General features: G+C 36.9%; 2 protein-coding genes across 2 annotated transcripts in view; one reads left to right on the top strand and one right to left on the bottom strand.

The window, feature by feature from the left end:
- The window catches only part of XPNPEP3 (X-prolyl aminopeptidase 3), a 56,797-nt gene extending 56,545 nt beyond the window's left edge, over nt 1-252 (bottom strand). The window contains exon 1 of the mRNA XM_082849702.1: nt 145-252. Coding sequence (XP_082705828.1) covers nt 145-208 — 64 coding nt within the window. The 5' untranslated portion in view covers nt 209-252. The remainder of the gene's footprint in view (nt 1-144) is intronic.
- A 470-nt stretch (nt 253-722) lies between these two features.
- Nucleotides 723-27,089, top strand: ST13 (ST13 Hsp70 interacting protein). The gene is made up of 12 exons (XM_082849704.1): nt 723-956; nt 6,107-6,164; nt 8,246-8,321; nt 10,033-10,103; nt 14,503-14,569; nt 18,737-18,821; nt 18,943-19,053; nt 21,516-21,618; nt 22,740-22,856; nt 23,490-23,538; nt 25,634-25,767; nt 26,268-27,089. The coding sequence occupies exons 1-12, from the start codon at nt 847-849 to the stop codon at nt 26,394-26,396; spliced, it is 1,110 nt and encodes a 369-aa protein (XP_082705830.1). The 5' UTR covers nt 723-846; the 3' UTR covers nt 26,397-27,089.

Below are 27,089 nucleotides of genomic sequence, written 5' to 3'. Positions count from 1 at the left end.
GCGCACAGAGGATTTGGGAGTGGAGACCCCAGCAGAAGAGTCCACTGAAGCAGGGTTCGCCTCAGACCAACCTGGACCCCTCTGGTGCGCCTCAGGCTTCTCAGAGCAAGCCCCGAAGGAGACACTGTGGGAGGTGAGTCTAACCTGAGAGGCTGCGGGCGCTTGCTACCGCGGGAACAAGCTTAGTTGCCGAGAGTATCCAAGGCATGACCGCCACGCTTGCACTTCAGGAAGGAAACGCGGAAAACTGACGATGATGCCGCCGCCGGCAAGGTTGAGTCGCCCGGAAACCAGGCCAGGCGTCCCTCCCCTTCCGGCCGGCGCTGCTCGACGGGCTTTCCTCCCACAGGGGCGCAGTATGTTGACGTCACGCCCGGCGCTGTGACCGCCGCTCCGGCCGGAGGGCCACCCTGGCGTCATGACGTCATGTGCCATTTAACGGCCACAATCACAGAATATTCTATTCTAAATGACTCCCCGCAGGGGCTGACAGCTCCCGCCTCCTTGAAAGCACCGGATAGGAGGTTGATCCATCTAGAGCACTGTTCTGAGTGAAGATAAGGATCCGTGCATGGAGAGGCAGGCACCAGCACGAACAGCCACACTTCTAGAAGATTCTAGCCAGTGCACAGCGCGGCTGTAGAGGAATAGGAATGAACGGGCGAAGGACCCGGGGTCACGAGACCGTTGGGTGGGCGGAGCCAGCGGCCGGGGAGGTTCTAGTCTGTTCTGCCTCTCAGCAGCCGCCCCCTTTACGCGGTCACGCTGAGCTAGCCCGGGCTTGGGATCGGGCCGCAGCCTGTGCCGTGCCCGCCGCCTACTGCTGCCTCCCGCCGCCTCCGGACCATGGACCCCCGCAAAGTGAGCGAGCTTCGAGCCTTTGTAAAAATGTGCAAGCAGGACCCAAGCGTTCTGCACACCGAGGAAATGCGCTTCCTGAAGGAGTGGGTGGAGAGGTGAGACCCGGGCCTGAGGGCCGATGGGGGAGGGAACAGGGACGGCGGGAGGGGGAGCTGGGCCCGAGCTGGCGCGGGGCGGAGGAACCTGGAGCTCGGCGGCGAGTCTCGCTCCCTGGCGGCGACCTCGAGGGGCTCGTGGAGGATCGGGAAGCTTAGCTGGTTCAGAGGCAGGGAAGGAAAAGGCAGAGCTGGGTTTCCTCCGCTCTGAGGTCGCCAGGAGTGTGTCTTCGGCGAAATACGGAGATGCAGATGGTTGCGGGCAGCAGGGCACAGTAGCCGTGAGGGGGAGGGGTGAAAGCGGCAAGACTTAGCTTTCTCATGGAGTTGTTTGTCTTGAAATCTCTGGTGTCCTGCTGAGGTCGCAGTGACACGAAGCAGCTCCTTTACGCACTGTGCCTTTAAAAAGTGGTGTGATGTGTAAGTTATTTAATAAGTTACAATAAAAGTGGTAATTGTGTTTGATTACTTTTACAATTACAGCGATTCTAAGTGCGTAGAATTATTTTGGGAATCGCTTATTGTATCTCCGTAGTGGCAGTGCCATCACGCCAAACACTTTTAAAAAACTGATTTTTCAAGGACCCACATGTTAACACGATCTATTCTTGTTATCTTTAACTCCAGAGTACGGCGCTACGAGCGTGAAATTAGTTGGACAGGCATTGTGCCAGGTGCTAGCTAGGAAACAGTTTAAGTACAATCTATTTAGGGATACAGATGGATAAGTACAGAAATTCGTCTTGGTATTTGGCATGTAATAGAGATTAGTATTCTTCGTATTGAAGGGGAACTTAAGGGAGAAAGGGAACTCTTCCCCGAGATGATTCTTTAGAGTCAGTACTCCTGGTGAGGAATTTAAAAGAGATGACATACAAATTGCATCTCACGGTGATAAATAGCGAGTAAAAAGGGATAAATAGTGTAAAACAATATTACTTGTAAAAGGTACTACCCTAAACGTTGATTTGTTTATTTTAGTAACATTTTTATAGGGGAAGATGAACCAACGATTAGCCAACATTTGAAAGAATATTTCTTCCAGTGAGCTTGTTCTAACGAAGAAACTTAAGTTCAGATCTATCAACGTTGTCTGTGGTGGGATAGTAATTTTTTTCCTCTAGGAAGTTTCTCAGTCCTTTTTTCCCCCACCAGGTTTCTAGCTACTGTAAGATTTTTGCTCATGTTAATTTATGTAAAATTCTGAGAACACTTACAATTAGTTACTGTAGTAGCTTAATAACAGTTGTTAACAGTTAATACCGTTTTGCAAATTGTGCTTTTTAACAGAAAAATTTTTAGGACTAGGAATTGAGGTCTAGATTTTAGTCATTTTCTCTGTTGAGTAACTTTATCCAAAAATGTCACTTAAGATATTTGTATGCTTTTGTCCTCCTCTTAAACTTACTCATTGGAGAAAAGAGCCTACAATTAATAAGTTCTTAAAATTCCAGGTAAAGCGGACCTATACTGCAGGAAGAAATATCTGGCACCAAGAGTGAGCGGTATATTGAGTTGATACAATGTTATGTTCCACTCCTAGAGAGGTAGAGGACACTGAGGAAAAAGTTAACACACATCCGAGAGAAGTGTTGTAACTTGTGCTGGAGTGATTGTGGCTGTGTAGAGAATTCCGATTTATGGTCTGAAAATTCTGTCAAGTATTGTAGTCTCTGAAGTGTATCAGTTCCTCTCTTTTCTGTCTTGGTATCAGTCTTCTTAAAGCAGTCCAAAGTTATAGGAGATAGGGTTGAATGTGGAGACTTCTAGGTCCAGTAATATTCCTAAACCTAATCCTACTTTTAGGGTTCCTCAAGTAGAAACCATCTCAGGTTTTCCTTTAGTCCATACTAAATTAGTCATGGATATCCAGGCTTAGACATTGAAGAACAGTCCATTTGCTTATTTGCCATAATTTCTACTATTGTTTATAGCTTAAAATTTTATTTGGTTTTAAGAATATATAAGTTTAATAAATTGAACAAGAGAAATATGCAGAAAAAAATTTTGGCCCAATAGTCAGTGGGAATCAGGGAGACTACATTCTTTCCAAGAAATAGTGTTTTGGAATATTTTTGTTTTTCTAGGGGGAGAAGTATTTTCTGATGCTATTTGCTCCTATATCACAACTCGGTCTACTTTGTATCTTGCAGTTACTTTTATCCTTTTATTTTATGGCAATTTAAGATCAAAGGGAGAATCTTTGTATTCTAGTCTCCAGCACAGTGCATGCATGGCACATGGCTTTTCAGCAGATTTGGGGTTTTTTGTTGTTTTTTTTTTTTGTGGTACGCGGGCCTCTCACTGTTGTGGCCTCTCCCGTTGCGGAGCACAGGCTCAGGACGCGCAGGCTCAGCGGCCATGGCCCACGGGCCCAGCCCCTCCGCCGCATGTGGGATCTTCCTGGACCGGGGCATGAACCCGTGTCCCCTGCATCGGCAGGTGGACTCTCAACTACTGCGCCACCAGGGAAGCCCTTCAGCAGATATTTTAAATGAAATGAACAGGATGCATTTGTACCCTCAGTGAATTTAAAATATAGCACCCAGTGTTTTGTACATGTGTGTAAGTAAATATAGCACAGAGTAGGTTTAATGTTACCAAATTAAGAGAATTATGACTGAAGTCTTGTGTGGTCCCACATAAATGCCTATATTGGCAAAGTCCAGTTTGCCATTTTTGGCGGAGAACTATCTTGTTTTAAATCTTGGAAGCATAAAATGAAACTTCTGTACCTATAAATTGGTGTTACCTTCCAATAGTTAACTAGAATTTGGAATGTGAGAAACTCTAAATCTAGTTCATGAATAAACCCTCTTGGGTTTTCCTCCCAAGTTTTAAATTTTTTAATTTTTTGGAAACAGTTTCTAGCTTGCAAACAAAATGCAAGTATAGTACAAGGAAATTTTTTCCTGAACTATTTCCAACACTGTGTCCCCAACACCATTTAGGGTGTGTTTTCTGCAAACAAGGACAGTCCTCTACAGTACAGCCATCAACTCAGGAAACTGATACTGATACATTAATAGTATCTAATCTTGAGAATTACATGTTACACTTCGTACTCATGTCTCTTCGTTCTGAAATAATTCTTCAGTCTTTCACTGATTTTCATGACCTTGGCAATTTTGAGTATTATGGGTCAGTTATTTTGTAGAATTTCCCTCAATTTGGGTTTGTCTGATATTTCCTTAGGATTAGATTTAGTTTAACACATTAGTTGGAAGGACTATCACCTCCCAAAGTTTTAACATAAATTACACTGTTAGGACTGTGTTTGGATGTAACTCTAAATACATTCTTGGATGCTGCATTTTGAAACTTAGGAAAAACACAGTTTAGGAAGTCTGGTGCCTTCATTAAAATTTAACTGCAAAGAACTGGTATTTGATTACTGTGCTCTTTCGAAAAGTTTTTCAGTAGAATAGAATTTTAAAGAATTTTGTCCTGTTTGTATGCTTGTTCCCTATCATTAAACCATTTCACTTTGCTGAATTGCTAGTTAGATGTTTTGGATTGTGTAATGATTTAATGATTGGCACACGGGAGCCATTTTTCCTTATCAAAGGTACTGAGTAACTGAAGATTTTTTTTGTTACTGTCACATTAAACAGAATGGGAAAGGTACACATTTTTCTTAATTGAATGGTACATACAAGAAATTGCAAATTTTGTTTCTCATTACATTTGTTCCTTTGCATTTATACTTCATGTTGGCCTTATCAAAAGATACTATTGAGTGAATAGGCAAGCCACAGGGTGGGAGAAGACATTTGCAACTTGTAAAACTGACAGAATGTGCATATGCGGAATATACAAAGAACACCTACAAACATGATAGACAACCTAATAGAAGGCTGGACAAGAGGTGAACTTTGTGAAAAAGGTTTTTAAAATGGCCAGTAAATGTATGAAAAGAGATACCACTACACACCTGTTACAATAAGATACCACTACACACCTGTTAAAAATGCTAGAAATTTAAAAGATGGACAGTAGCTACAAATTACAATAAGATACCACTACATACCTGTTAAAAATGCTAAAAATTTAAAAGATGGACAGTAGCTAAGTGTGGAACAGATGAATTCTCATACACTGGTAATAGATGTGTAAGTTGGTAAAAGAACTTTGGAAAACCAATATCTATTTAAATCCAGTATACTCATACCTTATGTCCAGAAATCCCACCCAACTGAAATTAATGTAAGCGTGGCTCTGATAACTCTAAGTTATAAAGAATCGACGCTTACACGTGTTTTGGACTAGGTTCCTTTCTGTTTTCCAAGTTAACATATCTTTGTTTTACATAAAAGTTAATGGCCTCTTTTTTTTTTTTTAAGGCACATGTTAAGTCTTTGTGATCTCCAGCTCTCACTATTGTGGAGTGCTCTTAATCCACTGAATTTTTTAATCACTGGACTGTTGCATGTAGCCCTTATGCTTAGAAGGAGCATATAACACTAACTCTTCATGGTCTTATTTTTTCCTTATTTTTAAGTTATTTATGTATAACTCACTTCGTTGGCCTGGAGTATTTGGGAAAGAAGGGCTTGCAAGGCCAAGAAGAAATTCTAATGGGTGAAGTTTAGAGGTGATAAGGAGAAAATCTTCAGTGTGAGGGGCATATGAATATAACCAAGAAGAACCCTTGTAGGTACTAGTCAGAGGAAACAAATGTTTTGAATCATTGCACTGTGACTTCGTATGGCTATTTTATAAACTGCCTATTTGAATTTAATTGAGCTATTCTTACTAAATGTCAAACTTTTGATTCAAAAATTCAAAGTTTTGGATTCGAGTATATCTACTGAACTCTAACAACTTGTACAAATGATTTTGTCATTGCATGTTTCTCTACCTCTTTTCCTTTTTCTCTGGGAATGGGCAGAGAAGCTGTATAATTAAGTTTACTAGACTTATTGAGACAAGGAAAGGGTTAGATTTTTATTAACCAGTATCCTAAAAGTAAATAGATTTTTAAGCTGAAAGAAACTTACAATACTGAAGCATTCAAATGAGTTTACCCTTAAAGGTTTGAAAAGGTAACTATTTAAATATGTAACCTCTTTCTCAGCATAAATAAATGTTTCTTGGCTTACTGAATTTTAGTTTTCTAAACAAATATCTTTTCTTTCATCTTTCTCAAGCATGGGGGGTAAAATACCACCTGCTACTCATAAAACTAAATTGGAAGAAAATACCAAGGTAAGCTATGAATTTCATTTGTATGTTTAGTGATAAAGTACAATAAGGTTTCTTAGGGGTGTTTGTCACCTTCTGCCCTCAAATTGCCATTCCTGATTTCCCCGAGAAATCACTTGGAAGTAACATCTTTGTAAAATTTCTATTTGGACATCAAATCTCTATAATCTGATTTAACACTGAGAATGTGGGGTTGAATGTTCACTATGTTGTATAGAGTAAGTGAGAATAAATGCTGGATATATGTTATATGCGTGACCTGTAAGTGGTAAGCTCTGTGTCTGTGTGCATTTGTAGTCTTCATCTTTATTTATTATTTTTTTTAGCCACTCAGCGCTGCTTGTGGGATCTTAGTTCCCTGACCAGGGATTGAACCTGGGTCCACAGCAGTGAAAGTGCTGAGTTCTAACTACTGGACTGCCAGGGAATTCCCATTCATCATTTTTGGTTGGTTGTTTTTTTAGCACGTAGCATAGTGTTTTTGTAGGTACTTTATTAATATTTGGAAAGTAAATGAAAAAACAGCCCAAAATAGTTACTCTCAATTTTCTTTTCTGCCCTACCACCTGAGGAATATTTCTGAGTGTGGTTCATGGAGTTGCTTTAGCGTATTTGCCAAAAAGGTGTGTACAAACAGGAGGAGGTTGCTGGTATCTAAAGTTTAGAGATGGGCATGGGGGAAGATGTACTCTTAATGCTCCCTTGGGACTTCCCTGGTGGCACAGTGGTTGAGAACCCGCCTGCGAATGCAGGGGACACTGGTTCAAGCCCTGGTCTGGGAAGATCCCACAGGTTGTGGAGCAACTAAACCCGCAAGCCACAACTACTGAGCCTGTGTGCCACAACTACTGAAGCCCATGCACCTAGAGCCCGAGCTCTGCAACAAGAGAAACCACCGCAATGAGAAGCCTGTGCACCACGACAAAGAGTAGCCCCTGCTCGCGCCACAACTAGAGAAGGCCCGTGCACAGCAACAAAGAAGACCTAATGCAGCCGAAAATAAATAAATAATTAATTAATTTTTTAAAAAAAGAATGCTCCCTTTGGAATTCCTTTTTCTCCTATTTTCTGCCTTCATGTCTAAAAGGTTTTTTCCTCAGAGTCTTCTGACTAGCTATCTTAAATTGATAAGAAAATTTGCTGTTTTATTATTTAGCTTATCTTTGAACAGTGAAATGAGAGAGGTTAAGTAAAAGCTTCAGAAGTAGTAATTCTTTTTTTGGTGAGTCAGTTTTCAGAGTTTGGTAGATTCTGAGCCCTAGGTAAGATATTTTGCCATGTGATACATGTGTGAAGACAAAATTGTATTAACTTATATCTCTGCTAAAAAATTTTTATTTTGCGAAAGTAGTATGTGTTTGATTATGGAGAGTTGTGGACTACAGTGCCTGTTAAGGGTGTTACATAATATGTGGTATGTCCACTTTATTAGCTTCCTAAAATCCAAAATTTTAAAAATTCTAGAACTCATTTTCTAAATGGTTTGGATGAGGGACTGGACCTATACTTAATTAATTTATTTATTTTTATTTATTTTTTTGGCTCCGTTGGGTCTTCGTTGCTATGCGCGGGCTTTCTCTAATTGTGGCGAGCGGAGGCTACTCTTTGTTGCGGTGCGTGGGCTTTTCATTGCAGTGGCTTCTCTTTGTTGCGGAGCATGGGCTCTAGGTGCTTGGACTCAGTTGCAGCACGTGGGCCCTACAGCACGCAGGCTTCAGTGTTGTGGCACGTGGGCTCAGTAGTTGCAGTGCATGGGCTCTAGAGCACAGGCTCAGTAGTTGCGGCGCATGGGCTTAGTTGCTCCACTGCATGTGGGGTTTTCCCGGACCAGGGATCGAACCTGTGTCCCCAGCATTGGCAGGCGGATTCTTAACCACTGTGCCACCAGGGAAGTCCCTTTAATTTAAAAAGAGAAATAAAAATAGAAAACAAAAGCTAGTTTACCAAAACAAAACAAGAAAGAGCATCAACAACTGAAATACAGTGTATCTGAATAGTTTATACATAAATTGGTATAAATTAATAGCATATATGTTGGGTGTGATATTAAATGCTGATAGCATTGTTTGCCTTCCTTTTGCTAGGAAGAAAAAACAGATAGTAGGAAGGCGGAGGAAAACATAAAGACAGACGAACCATCAAGTGAGGAGAGTGATCTAGGTGAGGAGATGGTAGTTAGTTTGTATTTGATAATCTCATGATATGGTCCTGTGTTGATTTTTACTAAATTGACTAAATTAGTGCTATCTAATAGAAGTATAACGTGAGCTACATATGAAATTTAAAATTTTCTAGTAACCACGTTTTAAAAATTTAAAGCAGTTGAAATTAATTCAAATAATATATTTTAAACAATATGTAAAATGGTACCATTTCAGCATGTAATCAATATGGGAAAATTATTAATGAGCTGTTTTCCTTTTTTCATACTAGGTCTTCAAATCCAGAGTATTTATAGCGTATCTCAATGCAGATGTTACCTTTTTAATGGAAATACTTGATCAGTATTCAGACTTCATGAAATTTGTATTTGAATAAGTTGGGTCAGATACCCAGGTTTTTCTAGACATATGTAAAAGTTTTCCAATAAATGAATCCAGTACCAAAAAATTATTTTCCTTTAGTACCTGCATCTGTGTTAATAAAACTGGTTCAGTTTAGAAGAATTGATGTCTATGCCATGGGCTTGGGGTTTTATTTGTTTGTTTGGTTTGGGTTTTTTAGACTGAAAACTGACAAATTTCTTCATAAATTTGGAGGTCCTTTGAGACTATAAATGTATACCCCAGTTATTAATTGGGCAGTCTCTTAATTCACAGAACCTATCTAAAAGTTTAAAAAAAAAACTCATTTTTCAAATTTTCAAATTTTGAGTCCGTTGATCTTTGGTATGTTAGAAAGGGTTTGTTGTTTGGGGGCTTAATCAGATCTTTTACTTTTTGTAAAATTTTTTTAGTCTTACAATTTTCTAACAATTACCATGACTAATATTTTTTAAAAAATTAACTCCATCTAAAAGCATTTTGTGCAGGAATCAAGCTGTTTTATAATTAGAAAAAGTTACAAGCTCAGTTCCTGTTAAAAATTGATTAAAAATTTATTGTTGGATGTTAATTCTGATTTCAGGTAGCCAATTTTAATTTCATTCTTTTTTGACAGTTGAGAGGAAACTGCTTTTATCACATTTACTCTTTGCTAAAAATGTCTCCTAATGTTTATTGTTTAAAAAATTTTTGATATATAACAGTTACTTTGTTTTGTTTATACAGTTGCCCTCATGAAGTTTGCAGCATAGCTCTTTGTAGTGCTATCTTTGGGTGTCAGTTCTGTACGAGTAGTATACTTTTAGTTTAAAATTTATCCATACTATGTTTTCAAAGGCAGAAAATGGTAAAATTAAATATTTCATCATGATTTACATCACAGTATCACTATAACTTGTGCTATCTGCATAAAATATTTTTTAAAAAAACATTATAGTATATTGGTGTGTAGAACACAATATTTCAACTGAATCAGTTTGTTGACACTGACTAAATCAGTATGTCTGTGTAATATGTAATAGGAATAGAAACTATGCACTTGCCAGAGTACCTACTACAATATGATAATAAATACTTTGCATTATGTGACTATTAAAATGAAATATAATTTTACCAAAACAATAAGATTGTGTTTAACAGGGAAATATTTTACAGTGTACCAGTTTAAATAAAATTAACAAAGTAAAATATTTAAATTAATCTAGAGTAAAATGTTCAGTTCATCAGTTGCACTAGCCAAGGTTAATTAATTTTTAATAGCCTCATGTGGCTAGTGGCTACTATATTGGATAGCCCAGGTCTTATTTTCATTTTCTTAACTTCAACAGAAATTGACAATGAAGGTGTGATTGAACCAGACACTGATGCCCCTCAAGAAATGGGAGATGAAAATGTAGAGGTAAGTTCAATGGCTTATTTTCTGCTTGCTGCCAGGAATGTGAAAGCCTACCTACTGTAATAATTTTATGACATCTCTCTTCTAGGAAAAGCGCAAGTTGAATCTTTCTCTGACTTAAGGCATCTAGGAAAGCATTTTATTCTTTAAAATATTTGTGAAAATTCCCTTTATTTTTAATCGTAGTCTCTAACGATCTCTGAAATACTTGTATTCTGTTTACCTATTTCAGTTTGCATCTGGTTCGACTGCTTTTGAGACCATAGAGTTCATCTAACATTTATTTCTACAAGTGGAATTGCCTGTTAATGGGATATCTATCGCCAGTTTTCTAAAATGGTTTTGTCCCAACAAAAGATATTGCCCTCAAGGTGGTGAAAATCGGTTCTTGGGAGGGGGGCTTGAAAAAAACTTAGGTGTTACAATGGTTAGTGGTACTCCAAAGGTCGTAGCACATTCACATATATGCACTATATCTGCAATATTAAAATGGAGGGGGTGAGAAGTAAGAAAAAATTGCCTAAAAAGGCTCTTTGGGGGTTGATAATGAAACAAAGCTTGAGAAACATTGTAATATACTAATTGCAGTTTAAAAGATTGGTCCATATTCTCACCAGTTCTTGATATTGTCATAATTCATCTTTGCCAACCTTACTGTGTGAAATGATATGTCCTTGTGGCTTTTAAGTTTGCATTTTCCTGATTTCTAATAAAGTTGACATATTTTCATGTTTATTGGTTATTCACAGGTGCTTGTGAAGTCTTATTCTGACTTTCCTTTTTTTTTTTACTGGTTCATCTCTTTCTTGCTGATTTTTAAGTTCAGTTTATATTCTGCTAACAGTTGATGCCAACAGTTTGTCGTCTGTGTGCTCCACATTTTTTTCTACTAGTTTGTGGTTTCTCTTCACTTTCTTTACATTGTCTTAGTATACAAAGTCTTTTTTTAAATATTTTAATTTTATTGGAATATAGTTGATTTACAATGTTGTTAGTTTCAGGTGTACAGCAAAGTAATTCAGTTATACATATACATCTACTAATTCTTTTTTAGAATATTTCCCATATAGGTTATTACAGAATATTGAGTAGTGTTCCCTGTGCTGTACAGTAGGTCCTTGCTGGATATCTATTTTATATACAGTAGTGTGTGTATGTTAATCCCAAGTTCCTGATTTATCCCTCGCCCCATACAAAATCTTCTAATATAGTTAAATTGAAAGTTCTTTTATATGCTTTATTACCTTAAGGTTATAATTGCTGTAATATATTGGTTTTTTCCTTCTGAAAATTTTATGTTTGCCTTTCACCTTTAACCATCAACACCATAATTGAAAAAGCCTTTTCCTCACCAATGCCAAAATACACGGTTTCTGTATATGTGTGGGTCTGTTTTGGTGTTTTGTTGTTCTACTTGTCTAATTTTTTTCCATGCACTAATGACACATTGTTGTATTTAGCTTTATATTAAGTCTGTTACCTTGTAGGGCAAGGACCCCCAAACCTTTAGGAGTAATTTTGGTTGCTATTGGCCCTTTGTTCATCCATATAAATTTTAGAATCAGATTGTTATCCCCCCTCCGTTAGAATTAACAAATGGAGGAGCTACATCTCCTCATTGTTGAGATTATCCATGAATGTGATATCTTTTATTTTTAGGTCTTTTTTAATGTCTTTAAATAATTTAACTTTTTCTCCATAACGAATATAAATACTTTGTCAATATTTGTTAAAAAAATTAATCATGTTCTATTTATTGATGGTGCCATTCATCTCGGTGTGTCTAGGTTTATAATACTTTTTATTTATCCTACTTGGGATTTACTGGGCATCGTAAATCCTAGGGTTAACTTTTTTTAGCTCTGGAATATTTTCAGCTAGTATCTCTTTCAAAAATGGCTTCTTTCCCATTCTCTCTACTCTCATTCTGGAGCCGTAGTTAGATACAGACTTTTTCACTGTTAAGTTCCATCTCTTTATCACTGACGAATTATGTATGCTTTCTTTGTCTAATCAGCTATTCCACTGATGTTTGAATTTGAATGCTTGTTTTTCATTTTGATACTTTCTCTTTGATTCTTTTTAAAGACCACTTGGTTATTTTTAAGTCTCTTGCTCCTTACTCATTTTCAGAACTTGCATTTATTTTCTTAAACACAGTAAATTCTTTATCGGACTGTTTTGCTGGTCTTATTCTCCTGTTATTTTTCCTGACTCTTGCTCATTGAGGTACTTTGTTTACTGTAGTTTGTGCTTGTGCGTGCGCATGCACGCGTGTGTGTGTTGACCATGAGTTCTTATAAACTTTACCTGTGGAAAGGTTTTGAGGCCTGAGTAGAGGGTGTGTTCCTCCAAAGAGAGAGATGTTTGCTTCAATCAAGACGCTGAGTTGGTGCGACCAGCTCGAGGATCACTTCAGATTCTCAGCATGGTTTTTTCATTGCTTATTTAACTACAGAAGTAATGTGAATTCCAGTGCAAAGGCTGGCTTGTGGTTATGAATTTTCAGGGGAGATTTCTTTTTCTTCTCTCTATATAGGTTTCCCTCTTTGGGACAGGTTTATTTTTGATATACCATTATGCCTGCAAGTATAGGCATTTGGGGTTCCAGATTTGTTTTGGAGGGTGTCTGATTAGACAACATACATTTGTTTCACCTGAATCTAGACTTTGTTTCATGTGTCCTGCACTATCTTCAAAAACAGAATTGCAAGGTCACCCAGTTTGACACCTTCCACAAGGGTGATAGCAGATGGAGCACTTGGCACCTGGCTGGATTTCAAGCCTTCACTTTATTTTGTTGTTTGAGGATTTCTACATTCTTAGGCCAAAGATGGCTTTTATTGATAAAAGGTGTGTTTTAGACTTGTTCAAAGGATCATGTGCATCATATTGCCATAAACTGAAGTCGTCTTTTTGCAAATTATCCTGGCTCTGTAGGATGTCTTACTATGTGGAAAGTGTGTTTTCCTTTATTCTTTTAAAAAGTTTTAGTTTGTCCAAAACTTGTAGGGATTTTTGTTTGAAATGCTTTGAATTTATTGAGTAACTTGGGGGTAGATTGATAGTTGATAATTTTTTCATGAGCATGGTATATATCTGTGTCCTTTAATAGAATTTTATCTTTTCCCCTGCTCCCTCCCATGAAAGTCTTGTGTGCTCTTAGAATGGTATCTTGTTCTATTATATTTTATAATTGTTGCTGATGTGGAAGAACTCTGGGTTTGTTTTTTATGTTGCTCTTGTATTCTCTTGTTGTTCTCTTCAGTAAAGAGAACTTTACTGAATTGTCATAGTAGATCTAATAGCTTGTCAGTTCTGTTAGATTTTCTAGGTATGTGTATAAAGACAGCTGGTATTTTCCTTCCAGTTTTTAAACGTATCAAATTATTTTCTTAATGATTAGCCAGCACCTTCAGTAATATTTTACAGTGATGGTGATAGAGTGGATTTTTGATTGTTAAAGAAATCGCTTCTTATAGGAGGTTTGCTGTACGTTTTCGTTATTAATGATCATTGTATTGTCAGCATCTTGTATGGTGTTTGTTCTATCTAGTATAGGTGCTCAATAGATGTTCATAGGACCAAAAGAATGAGACATTTCTAAGATTCAAGCCTCTTAGGAACTAGCTTTTCCACTTGTGGGGAGACTGGGTTTTAGTACAGGTATACCTCCAAGATCTCATTGTGAGTTAGGTTCTAGACCACCACAATAAGGTGAGTCACACAAATTTTTTGGTTTCCCAGTGCATGTAGAAGTTATGTTTACCCTATGTTGTAGTCTATTAAGTGTACAATAGCATTATGTCTAAAAAACAATGTACATACCTTAATTTAAAAATACTTTATTGCTAAAAAATGCTAACCATCTGAGCCTTCAGCAAGTCATAGTAGTAACATCACAGATCACCATAGCAAATACAATAATGAAAAAATTTGAAATACTGGAAGAATTGCCAAAATGACACAAAGTAAGCAAATGTTGTTGGAAAAATGGCTTCAGTAGACTCACAGCATTGCCAGAAACCTTCAATTTGTAAAATTTGTGCTGTCTGCCAAGTGCAATAAAATAAGCTGTGCCTATACTTGTGAATAACTAGAAAGGATTTGGTAAAAACTAGGGCAGAAAAACCTGCTCGGATCGGGATGGAGGGAAGCAAAAGTCATGTCTAGGGCAGAGTATAGGGAATGAAATTTATTATTTAGTATGAAAGATTAAAATGTATCCTGTAAGATTTCTTACTAATCCTTTATTATAATTCTCCTCTTTGTTCCCTTGAGACCAGAGAAAAATGAGTGGAGATGGGGGTTGTGACTACCACACCCCTAAGAAAGTCCAAATTGTTTCCTCCTTCCCTTTGCTTTTCTTCTACTACTTAGTTGATATTCAATTTCCCCATAGATAACTGAGGAGATGATGGATCAGGCAAATGATAAAAAAGTGGCTGCCATTGATGCCCTAAATGATGGTGAGTGATTTTTTTTTTTTCTCTTTGCTACATTTCCTATAGTAGTCTGGATATTCTCTTCTCTACTTCTCTGCTGCAGTAACTGTTAATGGTGGGAAACTGGAAGGGAACTTAAATTTATTGAGTATATGGTACTGGAGAAGAAAGCGTCCTGTCCTCCACTCACCCCTTTCCCATTAATAAAGAGGCTGAAATCACTCAGGTATCAATTATCTTGCCTCAGGGCGTGTACAGATCCTGATTATAACTCAAGGACTGTACTTTCCTGACTATAGTCTAGTGTTTCTCCACTGACAGGAGGCTTTGGAACCTTCTTTATAATAAAAGCCTGATGGGAAAACCTGAAAAAAAAAATAATAAAAGCTGAAAGGTTTTCCCCAAAAATGGTATTAGAGCGATGATCCTCGACTTTTTACATTGTAACACCCTTGACAAATATTGTCCATCAATACAACACTCTTGTTCTAGTTTCTGCATGTTAGAACCCCTTCAGAAAATCCTATCAGAGTGGGAGAGTGCTGGTAGTATTAAGTATTATGTTTAATTAGTTAAAATTTATAAGAACAAATTATTTATTAACTTGGGTACTGTGCAAACCCCTTTATAGCTGTGTGGTGTAGTGTGTCACAATGCCATCATTGAATAGATGCTATTGTATGATGCTGTTGTGCATTTGTACTTCATCCTTAGACTTAGAAGATGACTAAAGTTTTATTTTAGAATGAGTTCAGTATCAATTGCTGTTCAGGTTCCTTTTCATTGTAATCCCACCACCTTCTTAGCTTAAGTCCTTATATGTTTATACTATTGCAGTTACCTTAATAGTTTGTCTACCTGACATGTCTCTACTTCATTGCTTTCTATTCACTGCCCCTAGATCATTCTTATTTAGAACTTGTTTTTATTGGTACACACTCCTTTGCTTGTAACCTGTGACTAACTTTTGCATACATTTTGAAGCTCATCATAGCATTGGACCTGCTAGAGTCAGATCCTATATTTTGCCTTCCCAGCCTTATTCTTTTTGAGTATTAACCTTTCATTCCAGCCAGACCTCACTTTCCTAGAATGTTCCTTTACTTGTGCCTCTCTGTAAAGCTCTTCTTCACCTATTTCAACTTTTAAGTTGTACCCATCAATTCATCCCAGCCACTTCTCTTCCTGACCATTCCTTTTCCACACTAATCTTTTCTTAATTTCCCTACCACCTAAGATTTCTATTTACCTAGCATATAATTGTGCCTTCTACATTTCTGCCAGCTTTATTATATTTTAATGTGCATTATTTCATTAAAATCTCATACTAGTCCCATTTTACAGATCAGTGAATAATCTGAGGGCTTAGAGGGGTTTTGACTTGCCCAGGATCTTACTGTGCCATACTATCAACTCATTATTTTTGTCACTTATTTTGGCATATTGTATTTTTAAAAATTTACTTATATATTGTCTAAGCAATATTTAACAAAGTGAAAATGAAGCAGTCACTACCTAATAAGTCACATTTTTGTTTTTCCTTATTTTTTTCCAAGCTATGTTTATGTGTAAATATAGCCTAGTTCTAATTTTAGAATAGGTACAATTTTATGGTGTATGTTACAGGGATAAAACACTAGTATTACAAGCTAGGGATTGTAGGTTCAGGCCCCACCTGGGGTCGGAGAGACAGGAATATAGTTAAACCCTGGGTTTAAGGAGCCCAAGTTCCTGGGTTTGAATCCCAGCTCTGGGGCTTACTAGCTACGTAAACTTGGAGAAGTTACTCTCTCTGCCTCTGTTTTTGTTCCCTCCCTTGTAAAATATGGATAATAATACCTACCTAATAGGGTCATAAGGAATAAATGAGTAAATGTGTATAATATGCCTAGAATAGTACCTGTTACTAATATTAAGGTACTGGTACTTTTCTTATTAAGACCTTAGTGTTTCCAGCTGTCACATTATTAGGGGTATTTCTGTTAGGCTTTTTCAGTTTAATATATTTATTCAACAAGTATTTATTGAAGGCTTACCATGTTCCAGATGCTGGATATACAGTGGGAAACAAAGCAGACCAAGTTCTTTACTTCGTAGACTTTATATTTTGGGACAACAAAAATAAACAAATTTATAATATAAAATTAGGTGGTAATTAGTGCTATGAAGAAAAATAGAGCTGAGTAAAGGGATAGTCAATGATGGAAGCTATATTTTATATAAGGTGGTCAGGAAAGCACCTGATGAAGTGCAGGGAGCAAGCCGTGTAAAGAAGCGCTTTTGGGGACATAGGGGAGAACAAATACAGAGGTTAATTGGGAGAGCATTGGGGGCAATTACGTGTTCAAGGAATAGCAGAAAGGCCAGACTATCTGGAGTGTGCTGAGCGAAGGGATAAGAGTGGTAGAGTTGAGGTCAGAGAAGTGCTTGCGGGGTGGGAGATGGGGGGTGGGAAGGTGGTGAGGAGGACAGATGATTGACAGCTCACTAAAGAACTTAGTAGATCATGCTAAGGATTTAGGATTTTATCCTTGATTATGCAAAGCCATTGAGGGTTTTTTGACTAGGAGAATTTCATAGTGAGAAGAATTTACTTTTGAAAAGGATTATTCTTGCTACTCTGTGTAGATCAGATTTTAGGGGCAAATTAAGGGTATGTTCATTGGAGAAGTAGAAGCCAAGACATGAGTTGGTGTGGCAGAGGTATATTAGGAAAATACCTGTGAGGCAAGGTGGGGGAGCAGGGAGAACTGGAGGAGTCTGGGAAGACAGTGAGGCTATCATGTAGGTCTTACCCCTCTGTAGGAGAGATGGAAGGTTGTGTAGGAAAAGTCTTCAACGGTGTGTGTGTTTCTAAAAGTCTAGGCAAGCCAAGGTTGCCCATTAGAGGAGTTGCAGGTCTCACAAGAATGGGCCTACCTGGGTATCCTTCCTGTATTCAGTCATTAGCTGGGAGCAGCTTATGGAGTGTAGCCTTGAGCCTAGAAGGCGGCGTTCTCCATCAGTTGTGCTCGCTGCAGCAAATCTAAGGTGCATTTTCATGACTCCACAGAGGGAGGGAAGAAATTTTTGTAGTCCAGGTAGCTAATGATGATAGCTTTGCATTGGGGCATGCATTTCCCAAACTTGCTCTGTTTATAGTGTCCTCACCATTTTCACTTTTTTCACAGCACTCCTAGGCCAAAAGAAATACATACGAGTTTAGTTTATAATGTAGTTAGGTTCAAACAATTTAATAAGTATCTATGTCCTAACAAGTTAGTGATTGTTTGAAAAAAATAATACAAATGGAAAGAAAATATATTTAATTTCATCCTTTAATAACCATGTTTATTTTCTAGTAAGCAGTGGATATATGTTGGGCATTAAACAGCTTCTCAGATCTTGGAATCAGATTGGACATTGCCACCCTCAGTGCTCCACATCTCTTTTTCTACAGTTCTTGCTTTTTTATCATAGAAACAACTTTTTAAAATTAATTAATTTTTGGCTGCATTAATTAATATATTAATAAAATTAATTAATTAATTAAATTTTGGCTGGGTCTTCGTTGCTGTGCGCGGGCTTTCTCTAGTTGCGGTGAGCGGGGGCTACTTTTCGTTGCAGTGCGCCGGCTTCTCATGGCAGTGGCTTCTCTTGTTGCAGAGCATGGGCTCTAGGTGCGTGGGCTTTAGTAGTTGTGGCACGTGGGCTCAGTAGTTGTGGCTTGTGGGCTCTAGAGTGCAGGCTCAGTAGCTGTGGTGCATGGGCTTAGTTGTTCTGCGGCATGTGGGATCTTCCTGGACCAGGGCTCGAACCCATGTCCCCTGCATTGGCGGGTGGGTTCTTAACCACTGCGCCACCAGGGAAGCCCTGTCCTTTTAACTTAATGGATACAAAAAAATGTAATTAATAGAATAAAATTGACTTATCCTTTGATTTTATCTAAATTTAAAAGCCAATGAGTCCTACCAAGAATGTGATATTCTAATATTTTTTAGGGGGGTTATGTTCCCCAAAATTGTCTGTCTTGAGTGATTTACAGTATAGGTATGGTAAAGATTTTGCTTTGAAGAGCCAGTTTTGTATGTTAATTTAGAAACTGGTCTTACTAGGCTAAAAGGGAAATGTGAAAGGCTAATTAAAGAGACCAACAGTTTTTATTAATATTTTTTATCCACTATTTCTCAATAAACTTTTGTTTCACTTTAGGTGAACTACAGAAAGCCATTGACTTGTTCACAGATGCCATCAAGCTAAATCCTCGTTTGGCCATTCTTTATGCCAAGAGAGCGAGGTGAGAATTCTAAATAAAAACTGATTTCTGCTTATTTGTTTAGATAGAATTGCTTCTGTGGCAACCCCCAAAAAGTTACTGTTTGAAATGAATACTTTTTAATATCATACTTATTTTTTAGTGTCTTCATCAAATTACAGAAGCCAAATGCTGCCATCCGAGACTGTGACAGAGCTATTGAAATAAATCCTGATTCTGCTCAGCCATACAAGTGGCGAGGGAAAGCACACAGGTAAATAATGAGACTTAGTTATTTTCAGAGCTCTTTAAGTTTAAATCTGATGTTTTAATATACCTTATTTAAAAAAAAAAATCGCGGGATTTCCCTGGCTGCCCAGTGGTTAAGACACTTTGCCTTCTAATGCAGGGGGTGTGGGTTCGATTCCCGGTTGGGGAGCTAAGATCCCACATGCCTCACAGCCAAAAAACCAAAACATAAAACAGAAGCAGTATTGTAACAAACTCAATAAAGACTTTAAAAATGGTCCACATCAAAAAAAATATTTAAAAAATTGCCTACGGATTTAATTTTAATGTAATACATGCTCAATATGTAGAATTGAGAGAATGTCATAAGGAACAAGTAAGAAAATAAAAATTCTTTTCACTGCTTCCATTCAGTGAATACCAGTGTTAACAGTTTTTGGCCACATATAGCCAAATGTAAGGTAAGGATTTTTCTCAGTTATCGCCAAGAAAAGAGAGTGGCTTTATATCAGTGTCTTACAAACTTTCTCTTATTTTCAGACTTTGTAACTTAACATTAAACAGCCAATATATTATGGAAAAAGGAATATACTAGCTTCAGACTACTTCGATCACTGTTAGATCACTTGAAGAGTCAGATAAGGGGGAAAATAAAGAGGTGAATTTAACCCAGATCAGTAATCAAACCTGGAAGCAAAACTTAATATACAGATGAGTCTTTGTGGTTTGGGATGAAATGTCCTGTGGTATTTACATTTTACATGGATTGAAAAGGTACTGTGCTTCAATTGTGGATGGAAATGAAGATGAATATGCTTGGGACCATCTATATTAGGTAGCTCAAAAAGTAGCTCTAGTGATTATGAAGACAGATGTCAAAGATACAGGTAAAAGATTGGAAAATTTATATTAATGCTCTCTGGGTATATGAAAGGTCATGCATTGCTATTGATTGTCTTGAGATCGACCCCATTAGTCTTTGAGCATTTCTTGGCCTTCTGGTATAAGAACTCATCTTGTACTTTAGCTTGGAATAGACCAGGGACTTCCCTGGTGGTCCAGTGGTAAAGAATCTACATTCCAATGCAGGGGACGCAGGTTCGATCCCTGGTCAGGGAACTAAGATCCCACGTGCCACAACTAAGACCCAATGCAGCCAAAAAAGTAAATAAATAAAAAATAAATTTAAAAAATACACTATATAACATCAAAGAAAACCATTAAAAAGCAAACAGCTTGGAATAGATCATTTCTCCAGAAAATCTTGGTTTGTTTTAGTGGGGATTATTTTGTGGAAACTGAAATTTCGCCACTAGGTATGTTTATTGTTTCCAGGATATCGTCATTGTCATTTCAATTAACAGTCAGAAAAAACCTTTAAAAATAATGATTTTAGGGAAAGAAATTGAGAAATTTTGAGTTTATACCGATATTCTCAATTAAAATTCAACATTAAATGTTTTCCATTTTGTATTTTAGACAGTATTCTCCTAGAATCATGCATTAAAAATAATATACCCTTTAAGTAAAGTTTATTTTGCAGTTTTTTCTTATCCCTAGGATATGTCTCACTTAAGATATACAGTCAGAATACTGGTTTAAAAATTACTTTAATTAATTTTTCCTGTATGGTTTATGTTGTCAATGTGATAAATAATTAGCCTCTTTTTATTTCTGTTTGTATTCAGGGTTTGGGCTTGCTTTATTTCTGTCCTTTCTGATTTAATTTTCTTATTTGAGTTTGTAAAATATTTGCATGTTTAAAACTGAGTTAATAGGTATAACCAGAGAAGTCTCATTTCCATTGCTATCTCCTCTACTCCATATTTACCTATCTCCATCAACCTTTAGTTTCTGATCCATCCCATCTCTCCTTTTTATTTATTTATTTTTTTGCGGTACGTGGGCCTCTCACTGTTGTGACCTCTCCCGTTGCAGAGCACAGGCTCTGGATGTGCAGGCTCAGCGACCATGGCTCACGGGCCTAGCCACTCCCCACGGCATGTGGGATCTTCCCTGAGAGGGGCACGAACCCGCGTCCCCTGCATCGGCAGGCAGACTCTCAACCACTGCGCCACCAGGGAAGCCCCCATCTCTCCTTTTTAAATAATATGTGTACACATGTTGTTTTCTATCCCATATAGAAGGTAGCATGCTGAACACGCATCATGTTAACCCTGTTTTTAATGAGTTGAAAGTTGTGCCTCTATATAATTTTTTAAAACATCATAATACTGTGAATTAAAACAATTTTTTAAAAGCTTTTAAACATTTTTTAGTAGAACAGCTTCACAGTTACCATAGAGGAAATTTAAACTAAATTTTTATGGAGTGGAACATACTAATTGAATTGGTTCATGAAAATTTGTAGTTGAATATCTAAACCTCTTCTGTAACAGTCCTTTTTTATAATAAGGAAGTAAGACACCATGCTATGTAAGTGAATATGTGTAAAAGGCTCCAAAAATTACTTAAAATCTGTTTCAGACTTTTGGGCCATTGGGAAGAAGCTGCCCATGATCTTGCCCTTGCCTGTAAGCTGGATTATGATGAAGATGCTAGTGCAATGCTGAAAGAAGTTCAACCAAGGGTATGGTAAAGTAGAGAAGGGAAAAGTCATTACTAATGGCTCTAGTACTTAACGCCCTAGCAGTAAATTAACTGCAAAACAGATGCAAAGAAACAATCTTTGGAAGTTATAATCTGTAATCAGTTAAATTTGTGTTGAACTCAGGAAATCTCATTGGGTTTTCATGCTTTAATTTCTCATGCAGTATTACAGCAAGCTATGTTATTTTGTTTGCAACCCTGCAAAATTATAACCAGAAGGTTAGGAATGGAAAAGGGGCATCGAGTTTACAGCAAAAGAACAAATAGAAAATTTATAAAATGCAGCCCAAGATTGAGTCTGGTTTGTCCTTATTTCTATCTAAAATTGTTAGTTAAAACAACTTAGTGCGTTTACATGGTAAATCTTACAGCTTTGTGGGAGGTTCAAGAATTTACTATCAGAGGCTTTAAGATGGTGGAAGTTTTATTGAATTTAATCTATCAGATGATTTGATTTTCTTTCTTTTTGTAACAGGGCTAACTCAGCAAGGTTATCGGATGAGATATTCTAGGACACAAGGTTCTTAAAAAATAATCATAAACAAGCTAAAATAATGGTTGAATATGAATCTCTTACGTTTATATTATTCTGTGAATAAATACTAGATTCCAAATGTTTGGCATGGACTATGTACTAGTGCCTGGTACCTATTTTCTCTTGATTGTTATAGTTAAGACTAACATACTTCTCCCTGCCCTCTCATTTTATTGATGAGGAAAACTTCAGTATAGTTTAGACTGTGGGAAGTAACTGGTATGTGTGTTCCCAGTCTCTGCCTTCCCATGGCAGGTATCAGGCAAAAATTGTCATGCAATTTGACCTCTGTTTGTCATCCTTGCACTAGGTAATTGTTTGAAATTTTTAACACTTTTCTCTATCTTCAAATCCCAGCCTCTTTTCTTTGTTTCACAGTGGACTTGTTAAAGCCTGAGTTAGGTCTTATTCTATAGGGTAAATCTAACCCATTTTTCACAACTATGTGTTGAATTAAATCTCTCCACTTTTTAAAGAAAAGTAATTCTTTAACAAAACCATTGATTTGTGCTGACCTTATTCAACTTTCAGAGAAGACATTTTTCTGTGGCTGTTTCTTCCCTAAGGCCCAGAAAATTGCTGAACATCGGAGAAAGTATGAGCGAAAACGTGAAGAGCGAGAGATCAAAGAAAGAATAGAAAGGGTCAAGAAGGCTCGGGAAGAACATGAGAGAGCCCAGAGGGTAAGGTTTCTATACTTAAACCATTAAAGCAAAATATAGTAGATGAGACTTTTTTGGATATCATTCTAATTCCTGGCTCTTGTTAAATAAAAAGAGCTGGCTGCAGTTCTGTAGGATAGTGATACTACTTAAAGGAAGTTTTCCTTCCCTTCATTGCTTAGTCTTCAAATTCTTAAGTGAGTTTGTATAGCACCAATTTATATCCTTGTTTGTGTTCTCCTAAAATCAAGACTTTTTCCCGATCAAGTAATTAATTTAAAACTTGGCAGTATTATTTGCTTTTTTTAGGATGCAAGCCCTGATATTTTAAGTTTAATGATTACTTCGGTTTTAATAGTGGATTCATAACTATTTAAAATTGACTCGTTATTTTTTAGTTTTAGTTACAAATCAAAAATATTACTTGAAATCATTACCAAAAGTAATACCCATTGAGAATCCAATTGAAAATTGTTTTTTGGGAGATGGGGTGTCTCCTTTAGTCCAACATTGCCATTTGAAACTTGTCAAAACTTGTAAGTCCTCTAACTAGCTTATTTTACAATTTTTTCATGGTTTTGCATGGATAAGGTAGGCGTGGACAGCAGACTTCCCCCTTCTTATTATATAATTTATTTCCTCTTTGTATTAAAGGAGGAAGAAGCCAGACGACAATCAGGAGCTCAGTATGGCTCTTTTCCAGGTATTTTGAAAGAAAAATTAAAACTCTTAATATTGTAAATAATTGGGTAATATTCTGATTTGGAGGCTCAGGTATGTATATTGTATTTTGTACCATTAGTCCCTGGAACACTGAGTCTTTAGAATGTCAGCCTCTAGAAAGTTTCATTCTTGTTAAAAATTTTGTTAGTGGAAATACAGTATATTATTTTCCTCATATTTTGAGCAGTATACTTTTTAAAAATAGATAAAATTTACTGAGGTCTGAGCCTTGTATTTTATTAAAAGACTATAAGAATTTATTATGATGTATTAATTAGAGTATTCCTAAATGGCTGTAATGGAATTTTGTTCTATTATACATTGATATTCATGAGGATACTAGGTAAAAGCATGGAATCATTAAGCACAAAAAGTTCTGCATCCAGTGTAGAATTAATATATCAACACATTGTTCCCTTTCTTGCAAATGTCAAGTGATCAGAAATTACTAGTGAGGCAAAGCCTTGAATGATAGCAGAGGCCTATGCGATACAGGTAGAAGAGCTGTTAAAAAGGCACTCAGAGAATGCTTCCTTAATGAGGCAGTGTGAAATTTACGTAAAGAGAAGAGAGTTTTTTTTTTTTTTTTTAAGTTCGTAATTGTAATGGGGGATCAGCAGCTGCAACTAGCTTTCTTGTAAAGGTTTATAGAGGCAGCTGCACACCACTTATGCTTCCCTTGCTTAGAATTTACCACATGGTCAGAGGCTAGGAAAGGTAGCCTCTAATCTGAAAGGTCATGTGCAAGCAACTAAAAAAAAAAAAAAAAAAAGGAAGGAACATACATTGGGGATGACTTGGAGAAAAAGCAAGAAAATAAATTTTAGCTCATAGCTTACTTTGTGTTTTTTAGATAATATCTTATATCAGGTACCTTTGTTTTAGAAAATGACCACTGATGTGGACTAGTACTAGAGATAATTTTTTGTTATGTGGGTTTTATTATATGGATTTGACAAGCAGACTGGCTAACTTTTGTTGCCTTGGGTCAGTAATTTTTGTAGAAAGTAGTTTTAAAAAGTCAGCAGTAGCATAAGAAGCTAGAAGTTGTTTTCAGGCCCCCGATTAGATCTCCTTATCTGTGATTGTTAGTTATTTATGGGCACGTTTGTATTGTTGAGACAGATGGAAATCACTGTGTTATAGGTGTTTCTTCTTTATGATAGCTTTATTTGTAATGACCCTTGATCTGTAGATTAATGTTACCTGTATTTCTTTTTAGGATGTCCCTATGTTGGTGTTAATTGTGATTTTAGGATATCTCCAGTGGACATAAAGGTTTATGGTAGTGAAAAACTGAGTAGAAAAGTTTGGGTTTGTAATCTAAAAATATACTGGGAGAATTAAATCTTGTTTACTAGAGCATTGTTTTCAGTGTAAAAAAGAGACACCAGGACTGCTTGTTAAAAATGCAGATTTTCAGTTTTACTTTCAGAAATTTTGAGGCAGTCAGGGTGGAGATTAAGATCCACAGCTTTTTTTTTTTTTTTTTTTTTTTAATTTTGGCTGAGTCCTGCAGCTTGCAGAATCTCAGTTTCCTGACCAGGGATTGAACCTGGCTCGCGGCAGTGAAAAGCACCAAATCCTAACCACTGGACCACCAGGGGACTCCCCAAAATCCACAGCTTTTTATAACAAGCATTTCAGGTAGTTGAAGGAAGCAGTTAGCTTAGGGGAATATAGTTTTTTGGGGAAAAAAAAAAACCTAAACTCTTATGAATTAACTTTAAATTGAAACAGACAAATATTAAAGAATGAGAAGATAAGATACAAGGTGACTTACGAGACTTTTTAATTTTATAATTCCAAGGGACTGTTAGTTTTCTCTCTGAGGTAAGACTAGTTTTCTTTTTAAAGTTTTGTTACTAGGAAAAATATATTTACAGCCTTATTTTTAAATAATTAATGTTAAAAATTATGTCTTGTTACATCCAGTTAGAATGTTCAGACTACTTTGTGTCTAGTAGCACACTTGTTCTTTGTGCATGCACATGTGTTATTTTAATCAGGAGGAAGTAGTGTACTCAGACTGCTTGGGAATATGCTTGGTACAGATCTTTCATTTATTCTTGTAGGTGGCTTTCCTGGCGGAATGCCTGGTAATTTTCCTGGAGGAATGCCTGGAATGGGAGGGGGCATGCCTGGAATGGCAGGAATGCCTGGGCTCAATGAAATTCTTAGTGATCCAGAGGTTCTTGCAGCCATGCAGGTAAGACTTGGAAGAACAAAGTTGGACTTTATATCACTGAGGCATTTCTTTCATAATTCTATGTGGAGACAGGTTAAGGTTACTCTGTTGGCCATATTTTATTGAGCTGAATTACCAAATAGCTTATTATGCAGTTGTGACATTCATGTTCTTTTTTTCAAAATGAGCTTAAGTTTTTAAAAGTGGTTTATAGGGAAATACTCTGTAATAGTTGGTAATTATATCCTGTTGTCGTTTTCTTTGTATCAAAATTGTATATCTTTTTTTTCATTGTCTGAAGTGACATCATTGAGTTGGAGTTGGAAGTACACATTAATAATGTTTACGCTTCAGGGACTTGTCCAAACCTGAGTTGACTTAGCCATGACAAATTTGAAGGTCTGAATAAAGAGATAGGATTTAGGATAACAAAATTGATGACCCATAGAACATTTTTTTCATACTAAACATATATATATGTATACACATATATATATACACAGACACACCTTTCTTTGCAGGATCCAGAAGTTATGGTGGCCTTCCAGGATGTGGCTCAGAACCCGGCAAATATGTCAAAATATCAGAGCAACCCAAAGGTTATGAATCTCATCAGTAAATTGTCGGCCAAATTTGGAGGTCAAGCATAATGCCCTTCTGACAAATAAAGCCCCTGCTGAAGAAAAAGCAACTTAGATCACCTAATGGATGTCGCAATAATACAAACCAGTGTACCTCTGATCTTCTCATGAAGAAAGCTGGGGTGCTTTGAAGATAATCCCTACCCCTCTGCTCCAAATGCAGCTGAAACATTTTACAGTGGTTTGCCATTAGGGTATTCATTCAGATAATGTTTTCTTACTAGAAATTTAAAACTTTAAACAATTTTTAAACCTTAAAAATATTTAAAACAAGAGGGTGTGTTAATCCCTACATTTTTCTTTACTAATCATTTTGGTTTTTTCCTTTGAATTAGTTAGGCAAGGAAGATACTTCAGTATGGAAGATTTATTGTTCAAGTTTGAGTGAAATAAAGATTTATTAGTGGGAAGCAAATGTAACATTTAAATAGATAAAGTTTGAGTTGGATATATGGTCACTGAGGCATTTTGATTTGTCTTTTTAATTGCTTTATTATTATTATTTTTAATGATTTGCTTCCATGAAACTATTGGGACCACCAGTCTTGCAGTAGGACCTGGGTAGGGACTGGAAGTACTTGGCAGGGCAGCAGTAATCTTACTACATTTTATATAATGTGTACCCTTGTGCAGATTAACTTAAATCTTACACTGTGGTGAAAGGATGATTTTTATACTGCTGCAGTAAAATTGGATTACTTC

Source organism: Leucopleurus acutus, assembly GCF_964270905.1.
Source record: "Leucopleurus acutus genome assembly, chromosome: 11".
NCBI lineage: Eukaryota > Metazoa > Chordata > Mammalia > Artiodactyla > Delphinidae > Leucopleurus > Leucopleurus acutus.
This window is presented reverse-complemented; position numbering and strand designations above follow the sequence as displayed.

Coding starts and splice junctions, on each gene's coding strand:
- ST13 (XM_082849704.1), top strand. CDS start 847: ATGGACCCCCGCAAAGTGAGCGAGCTTCGAGCCTTTGTAAAAATGTGC. Junction 8,322..10,032: donor AAGTGAGGAGAGTGATCTAG/GTGAGGAGATGG, acceptor TAACTTCAACAG/AAATTGACAATGAAGGTGTG. Junction 21,619..22,739: donor TGAAAGAAGTTCAACCAAGG/GTATGGTAAAGT, acceptor TTCTTCCCTAAG/GCCCAGAAAATTGCTGAACA.